At 37.5% G+C, this 8,686-nt stretch overlaps 1 protein-coding gene across 2 annotated transcripts; it reads left to right on the top strand.

Annotated features, from left to right (window-relative positions):
• Positions 1 to 178: 178 nt before the first annotated feature.
• Positions 179 to 4,447, top strand: pim2 (Pim-2 proto-oncogene, serine/threonine kinase). 2 transcript variants are annotated; one of them, XM_023826696.2, is made up of 7 exons: positions 179 to 534; positions 777 to 877; positions 988 to 1,038; positions 1,686 to 1,906; positions 2,016 to 2,185; positions 2,379 to 2,555; positions 2,656 to 4,447. In XM_023826696.2, the coding sequence occupies exons 1-7, from the start codon at positions 471 to 473 to the stop codon at positions 2,808 to 2,810; spliced, it is 939 nt and encodes a 312-aa protein (XP_023682464.2). In that variant the 5' UTR covers positions 179 to 470; the 3' UTR covers positions 2,811 to 4,447. The 2 variants fall into 2 exon arrangements, with proteins under 2 accessions (XP_023682464.2, XP_023682463.2); XM_023826695.2 differs by having other exon boundaries at positions 187 to 534; positions 774 to 877.
• Positions 4,448 to 8,686: the final 4,239 nt, after the last annotated feature.

The raw sequence follows: 8,686 nt of genomic DNA, 5'->3' as shown, positions 1-8,686 counted from the left end.
TTTGACAGGAATCTCAAGTCGTTTGCTGTACGCAAGACCCTATGGCAAGAAAGCAAACTCAACTTCTCGTCACTGTTGAGTAAATTTGTACGGGCGTTAGCTGAGCGGTTGAATTCTTAGAAAAGACTGTATTGAAAAATTTAATATTAATAAGTTTAAATCGTTCTGCAGTTTTATTGGATGTTTTTTCTAAGCGCTCGCTTCTAGCCAATGACAACAGGCAGAGCCGCAGAATGGGCGGTTCATCAAATGTAAACTTAAAACAGCAACAAACTTTTGAGTGCCGTTAGTACGCTGAGCGCCTGTGGAGTACTGAGGATTGCGGGCTTCTTCTTTCGGTTGTGGATTTTCAGAGTAATTTAAACCGATTCTCGTTATGGATTATAAGTATTAATCTAGAAAGTCTAAGAGGCGCTAAGAGTTTTGTTTTTTTACTTTTTTGTATTATTTTGAGCATTCAATTTGAAAAAATGTTGGACAAGCGTTTGGATGACCTGTACCTGCGCCAGGTTAACGACATAAAGGAAAAAGCTGGTAAATATACATTTGACTACATTTTTAGAACATTACACGAACCTAGTAACAGCTTAGACCGTTACTAACTTCTTTTTTTATGTAGTAAACTAATATGAGCTCTGATTATCATTAGTAAAGTGCATGTGTAAATAACTGCTTTTGTTGTTTACTGTCCAGCAATTGTATTTTGTTTTTAACAACTTTCACACATGCACACCTGGCCACTCGGAAAGTGACTGATTATGCTGTCTTTTCAGTAGCGAAGGAACCCTTCGAGAAGACATACCACATGGGAGCCCTTCTCGGGAGCGGCGGGTTTGGGTCGGTCTTCGCCGGCCAGCGTATCTCAGACGGTTTGTCGGTAAGTTTATCGCCTTTCCGGCCGCTCGGCCCCCGCGCGTCTTAACCTCCCAACTTCTGTCGTCATTTTGGAAGAACATGATTTCTAAATTACACTATCTTTCCTTGCAGGTGGCTATAAAGCAAGTGCCAAGTGACCGGGTACATCAATGGGCACGACTGGTAGGTGTAATTTATTTCATTTGATGCGGTTTAAATGAACGTTGATTGAAATCTTTACAAAACACTCAAATTAACGTACACAAGTAATTACATTAATGTCACATTCTTCTTTGAAGCTTTAATTCTTTTTTTTAATGATTATGATTTTTAATGATAATGATTTTTTATTACTATACCGCTATAAACGGACAGGTAATTTGTTTTGATAAACTGTTAATATCAATATGTTAGCCTTTCAGTATGACGTTTACATGGGGAAAAAAAATCGTAGCTGGAAATTCCGTATGGGCCTCCCCTACAATAACACAGAAGTACTCCCCCTACGGGAAAGTAGCTTAAAACAATACCACGGAGATACTGGGTTTTTCCGGCTGTGACGTATAGATGACGTAGTGAGACTATCAAAAAACAATCCTGAAAAACGGATTACGTACTTCAAAGAATAACGCCGTAAATCCTGTTCTCATTGCCTTTATTAATGTTCTTTAAGCATTTTTGTGTATATTATAGTTAGTGTTATGAAAAATGTACCAAACAAACATTGTTTCTGAACAGTTTAAAGTTGCTGGCTTGAAGCACACAGGGTGAATGTCTTAAATGCTAAATTTGTGAAATGTAAACTGATAAAAAAAAATTCCACCCCACAGCCCAATGAACCTAATTTGGTTCCCATGGAGATCGCCCTTCTTCTGCAGCTGAGTGGGGGTCAGGTGTCCGGCCCTGTGCACCGTGGGGTGATTCGGATGCTGGATTGGTTTGAAAAGCCAGGGGAAGGCTTCCTGATTGTATTTGAGAGACCACAGTCATGTCAGGATCTGTTTGACTTCATTACAGAGCGCAGGGCCTTGGAGGAGCCACTTGCACAGAGGTAAGGACATTCCTTGGTGGATTCTCTGAGCATGCCCAGTGAAAAAAGCCATAAATGCCACATTGCAAAGTGCAGCTAATGATAACCACATTCACTCTTGTACTTTCAGGTTCATGAAGCAGATAGTGGAGGCTCTTCAGTTCTGCCATTCAAGGGGTGTCGTACACAGAGATGTAAAGGATGAAAATATATTGGTGGACACTCGTACCGGAGATATCAAGATCATTGACTTTGGCTCAGGAGCTCTGCTTAAAGATACTGCCTATACAGACTTTGAAGGTTAGTATAGTTTATTCCAGTCACAGGTATCCTTCGCAGCTTGTAAAAGAGATTTGTTATATTTATTGCACCTTGGATTAGTCTTTGTTGTAAAGATTTGATTTTTGCATCTGTAGAGGTCCTAGTAAAAATATAGTTGTGTCATGGCAGTATTGCTTGAGGAATGAAGTATGGTTTTGTTTTTTTTTCTCAGGAACTCGAGTATACAGTCCCCCAGAGTGGATACTGCATGAGCGTTACCATGCAAGGCCTCTGACCGTCTGGTCTTTGGGGGTGCTGTTGTTTGACATGGTCTGCGGTGACATTCCCTTTGAGAGAGACGGAGAGATAGTGAGGGCGAAACCCAGTTTCAAAAAGCGAATAACCAAAGGTAGGATGAATTAGCTTTATGGAAGTTGATTAACACAGCACGTAATGTTTCAGTCTTAAAATGAAAAGGGTAGCTCACAACTATTTTTTTCCCCCAAAAGAATGCCAGTCTCTGATTTGCCAGTGCCTAGAACTCCGACCTGAAGATAGACCAACCCTCGATCAGATATTGCGTCATCCTTGGATGCAGATGTCAGATGACTGTGGAGATTTGCAAGAAGGACAAAGTCTCATGTCAAGCCAGTCAAGCCTATGAAGTATTTTTCTAATGGCTTAAGGAAGCTTCAGCTGCCTAAGTAGTTCTCACTCTGATTTACTGATTCACTGTTTCTCACCTTGTCACTTCTATCTGGAGTATTTACTTTAAATTTCATTGAAAAGTCAGCTATAGATACTAAAGGTATAACATTATTTAAGCTCTTTTAGATGTTCAAGAAAACACTGACGGTACTATGACTGTGCAAAAAAATTGGAATTTATGGTATGGGGGAAAAAAGGATAAGTGTCACAGGCAGAGGAAATTTGTTTTAGTTGTTAAAAGCAAATATTTTCTCTGGCAACATATATCACATCAGGTATAACTTGTGTTTACTGGTGACTATTTATATGTATTTATATGAGTTTAATGGGCATGTTGAAGTTTCTGATACCAGTGAATGTCTTAAACGCCTCAAAATAGACTGGAAATACTTGTATATGATTATGAGTTAAAATTAATCTGTCATGTTTGGACCTGGTTTTACAGGTTATTTAAAACAATATTCCTTAATACCTCAGGGGGGAAACATAAGCATCATATTTTTGCAATCTTCAATATAATGTTCCATCTTTGCAAAAGTCTGGGACAGAAGTTCTATAGACTGGCAGTCATGTAATTTACCAGTGGTCTTTTACAGAGCTTGGTATAAAACTGCATTTTATATTGTATGAGGAAATGTGTTTTACTGTTACATTGCTGGAGGCATAAATGCAATCATGGGTGGTTATATTAGTGTTGTGGAGCTCAACCCAAGTGCCCAAGAAAGTTTAATTGTCATCAAACAATGCAATGTTTTTCTGTGCCTGTAAAACCAGGACAGTTGTGTAAAATATTTCTTAAATTTCCATCAAGGAAATGATTCAGTTTTCCCCCCTCAGGTGAATATTAAATGTTTATAAAGAGAACCAGAATCTGTTTTGTCACCTACTCTCTGAAACACTCCCTCATATTTCAGCCAGTTTCAGTCAACCACAAACTGGGTGAAATACTTTTCTGAGCTGTTTTGTAGATGTTGGTCATTCTGGGCCAAATCAGTCTACCTTATTTATTTATTTATTTATTTTTGATAATGTGGTGATATATTTCAATTGCTTCTTGTTTCCTAGTTGTCTGATGTATTCTTCATAAATAAAACTTCGGCTATAATTATTTTTAAAATTAAACAGATTAGTTTTACACCTTTTTCAAGCAGAAATATCTTATACAGACCTTTTTTTCCATTTTGTTGTGGTGCTTACCTCTTGGAATCTTGCTTCAGTTGATGTGCTAAAACCATGTTGATGCATTTTAGTTTTAAGATAACAATGGTTTTGCAGTTTCATTTGTTGCATTGATTGCCAGTGAAGATGTATCTGAACAGCTTTTGGACACTGAACCTTTGGCAAAGAGATTTGACAGTTCCACTCTCACTCTTTTAAAATTTATTTTTATAATAATCCTGGTTTATTTGCTGGGGTTGGTACATCTTTGATGTAAATACTTATGTATTGTTCAGTATGTGGCAGTTGCCACATTTATGTGTTATTTTTAATAACAGATAACTGAGATATGAATGTGTGAAAATTTTGCTATTTATTAAAATGATTAATAATTTTATGGATCGCTGAATGTTAATAAAGTCTACCAAAAACAAATCTTTGGTTTTGCTGTTTTAACTCCCGTGACCATTAGAGGGCAGCAATATACTGATGTCTCACTAACTGCAACATTTTATACAGTACACAGTGCCCTCAACAATTATTGGCACCCCTGGTAAAGATGTGTAAAATGGGTTATAAGAAATTCACCTTTTGGTGAATTGGCTTAATCTCACAGAAAAAACTAGGAAAAATACCCCACATCTACCACAATTATTGGCACCACTAGAAATTCTTATGACGTTTTCTCATTTTACGTTTTACGTTTATTTTATGTTTTTAAACTGTTGAGAGTGTGTAGGAACTTTCAAGGAGTCATATATGATTTTATGTTTCACTGTGGTAACACTGCAAATCTTATTCTTCTCACACCTTTATTAATGTTCTTTAAGCATTGTGTTTCATAGAGATGTATGTTATTGTTACTCAGTGTCATGAAATACATGAAGTGACAGAGTTCCCTTAGTCATTATTCATGGGAAAGATAAGAGAACAAACAAATCAAAAAGTGTGTCGACCTTCATAAGTCAGGGAATGATTATAAAAAATAGCTACTCACCTGAAAATGACAATTTCTGCCATTAGGGTAACGATTAAATAGTGAAAATAAACTGGAACTGTTACCAACTTGCCTGCAGGAATATTCATGTTTACTTTGACCCCACATACAGTGAGGAGGATAGTTAGAGGCAAAAAATCCCCAAGGGTCACTGTTGGAGAGTTATAGGAAAAATTTTTGGGGTCACTGAGTCTCCAAACCTACTATCAGTTGCCTCCTCCATCCTTATTTGGAAGCCATGCCAGAAAAAAAAACACCTTTTTCTGTCATTTAACTGCAAATGTAAGTGTTTGGACTTTGCTAATCAGACTAATCAACACAAAAATGGTCAACTGAACACCAGTGGGCAATGGTAACCTAATAGTTTGGGAAGTGCCCTGGTAGTTGAATAATTGCTGGTTTGAATCCCTGACCAGCAAATTACTGCTCCCCAGGTGCAGAATTAACTGCCCCCTGCTATGTCATGATGTCACATATGGGTTAAATACAGAGGACACATTTCATTGTTGTGCACTGTGTGCTGTGGTATGTCAACGATGACTAATCACATCTTCTAATCTAATATAAAATCAAATTTCTGTAATGGCTGTCTCAATCCCCTGACCTAAATCGCAGTGAAAACCTGTGGGGTTAGCTGAAAAGGAGGGTGCACAAGAGGGGACCTAGGACCCTGGGTGATCTGGAGAGAGATCTGAAGAGGAATCGTCTCAGATTGTTTGCTTTAAACATGTGGTTTTATCAAAAAATAAGTACCGGTATATCTTGATGATGGATTTTTCTTCTCTAAATTTACTTCAATTAAAGGTTGGATTATTCCCATTTAAGATTAAGCTAATTGACCAAAAGAAGAATTTCTTCTAACCCTTTTTACTCATTTTTACCAGGGATGCCAATAATTATAGAGGCAACTGTAATTATATAAAGCCAAGAGTTTGTTCCTGTTTACTGCTTCACTCTCACCACGCTTTCAGCTACTGAGGTACACTATGACTGTTAATTGGCAATCACATAAGCATTAACATAATCATAAATTGCTGGGTGAATTTTGATGACTGGTACAAATTATGAGGCTTGTTTTTCAGGAGATGTGAGTGACACAGCCATACAACATGCATCCTTGTCATTTGGATTGTAACAGTTGTTTTGTTACTTTTCCAGAACTTTTATCTTAAATTTTCTACGGGATTCATCTTCATTAGATATTTTGTTGGATTTAAAGGAAGATAAAATAAACATCTGCTTGCTCTCACAGCCAACCTATTTTGTTGCACACATTGATGTGTTGTGTTGGGTTGGGTCTACACACACATATACTCCAAACCCTCAATGAAACTTGAAATGAACAGAAGTCATTGAATCGAATGGTCAAACTTCAAATATATATAATTTTTGCAAAAACAAAACCACTTACAACTTACTTTGTACCTAATTCCACATCTTTGGAAATAAGACATTTGTTTAATATTACCTGGTTCCACTGGCTGCAATTGAGTCTAATATTCTACATATCAGGACATAATAAAAAAATCATCTGGTCCTTACCAGGTTCTAAAACTACTTTGAAATGTTTAAGTCTTTAGCATGTGTATTGTGTGCTAGCAATATTGCACATAAGTGTGTCAAACACACTGTTAACATATTTTGCACATTATACTGCACATTATAATCATTGTTATTATTGCACATGAAAACAGCTTCTAATATCACATAAGTGTATGTTGAACAGTCTGACAGCACTGGGGTAAAAGCTGTCCCTGAATCTTGTGGTATGCATGCAGATTGTCCTGAATCTCCTACCAGAGGGCAGGAAAGAGAGAAGTGGCAGTGCGGGGTGGCTACAATCCTTCATGATGTGCTTTGTCTTTCTTAGGCAACGCGTGGTGTGAATGTCTTTCATTGCTGGGAGTAGACACAACTCCATGATTTGTCCTTCAAGAAATTCTGATGTTACTGTTGCTGTGGGACTCCTGATAAAAAATCTGTCTGATATATCTTGTTATCAACCTGATGAATATTTATTTCTAAGTAAAACCAGACAATAGGCGGCAGAACAACAAAAATGTTAACCATCAATTCCTTTCACAGTTATTTGAGAGGAATCAGTCCTCAGATTATCTTGTTCTTTGCAGGAAACTCAAAACTCCATGACAGAGTGACCTTTGGGTTCCTGCCTAATTCTGTGAGGCATGTCATATAAGCATTATTTTGTAAGCATGGTGTTGGCCTTATTATCCTTTATGATGGTGCAGGGCTGGAGATCTACCAACCTGCAAACTTTATGCTGCATTCCATTTACAGTTTAAATGGCCTTCATCTTTGTTCATTTACATTTAGCCCAGACAACCTTAAATCCAAACAAGTTATCCAGCTAAGCAAGAAATCCTGCTTTCTAGAACAGGCCCCAGTTCTAGCTAGGTTCAGTGTTAGCCATTGTTAGCAATAGCATTTTATCATAACACATTTCATGATATTTTGCACATAGCAACGTGTCCACAGATAGTGGTCGGACAGTACTGTACAACTGAGTTATTGAAACAAAAATAAGACATAAATGCTAATAACCGGTATATAATTACAGCTTTCACTTCTGTTGATAAAGGGTGCAGCCATCTTGAATTCTGAGGTTGGGGATCCAGAGGTTATAGTTGAAATTTTTGAATAGGAAATTTCCAACTTCTGAGTTCAAATGGAATGCAGCATTAGGTGCAGCCCTAATTTAACACGCCAGATACAGATAATCAGACTGGCTATACAGCTCTGCTAGGGTCACACACTGTCTTACAATCTCCAAAGTGACTTACAGTAGAAGGAAGGACGGCAATTGACATGTGCTTGTTGGGATTTGAACCCATAACCTTGGTGTTGTTAGTGCAATACTCCACTTATTGAACTATAGGACTTACATATAATTTGTAGTTTTAAAAACTTAATATAAATCAATATAAAAGAACAATGCAACATTTATATACACTGAAGTGAGACGTTAATGTCTTTTGCATTTGGGCAGAGGTGGACATTTCAGGTCCAGAAAGTAAAAATCCAAACCAGGATTTTGTTTCAACCAACCTGTTGAGTACTGGGACTCTTTATTCTCAACTGGTTGGTTGAAACAAAATCCTGATTTGGATTTTTACTTTCTGGACCTGAAATGTCCGCCTCTGCATTTGGGCAGCAGGCGGTCGGCACTGATACTTTCTGGCATTAGGGCTTTGAATTCTACCCCTATTCTGGATATGTGAGTTAGCGCATTCTTTCTGTATTGTACAGGTTTCCTCTGGGTATTCTAGTCTCTTCCATAGTCCAAATATGGGTATTTAATATAAAAGCAATATTTTTTTTATATTTAGAGTCCAGCTCAGGGGTGGCCAATCTTACCCAGAGAAGGCCATTGGGTATGCAGGTTTCACTGTAACTCCTTTATTAGATTAGTACTTAGAGGACTGATTGGTGAAGAGTCCTCACAGCTGGGTTTGAACAGCTGACATAAAGGTTATGCCAAAAGCCTGCATACACACTGGCCCTTTGAGGATAAGATTTCATGTATCTATACATAATGAAAGGCGTCATTGGCTGTTAATACTGAAAGTGACAGAAATGTCCAAAAATGTAAATCCGACTGTATTACAGTTAGAGCAGTTTATCAAATGTGATTTCTTTCTGTTGACATTAAGAAATCC

Source organism: Paramormyrops kingsleyae, chromosome 6 (assembly GCF_048594095.1).
Source record: "Paramormyrops kingsleyae isolate MSU_618 chromosome 6, PKINGS_0.4, whole genome shotgun sequence".
NCBI classification, from domain to species: domain Eukaryota; kingdom Metazoa; phylum Chordata; class Actinopteri; order Osteoglossiformes; family Mormyridae; genus Paramormyrops; species Paramormyrops kingsleyae.
This window is presented reverse-complemented; position numbering and strand designations above follow the sequence as displayed.

Excerpts from the sequence above, each read along its gene's own strand:
- pim2 (XM_023826695.2), top strand. The coding sequence starts at position 471 with ATGTTGGACAAGCGTTTGGATGACCTGTACCTGCGCCAGGTTAACGAC. Across the intron at positions 878-987 it reads GTATCTCAGACGGTTTGTCG|GTGGCTATAAAGCAAGTGCC; the intron begins GTAAGTTTATCG and ends CTTTCCTTGCAG. Across the intron at positions 1,039-1,685 it reads TACATCAATGGGCACGACTG|CCCAATGAACCTAATTTGGT; the intron begins GTAGGTGTAATT and ends TCCACCCCACAG.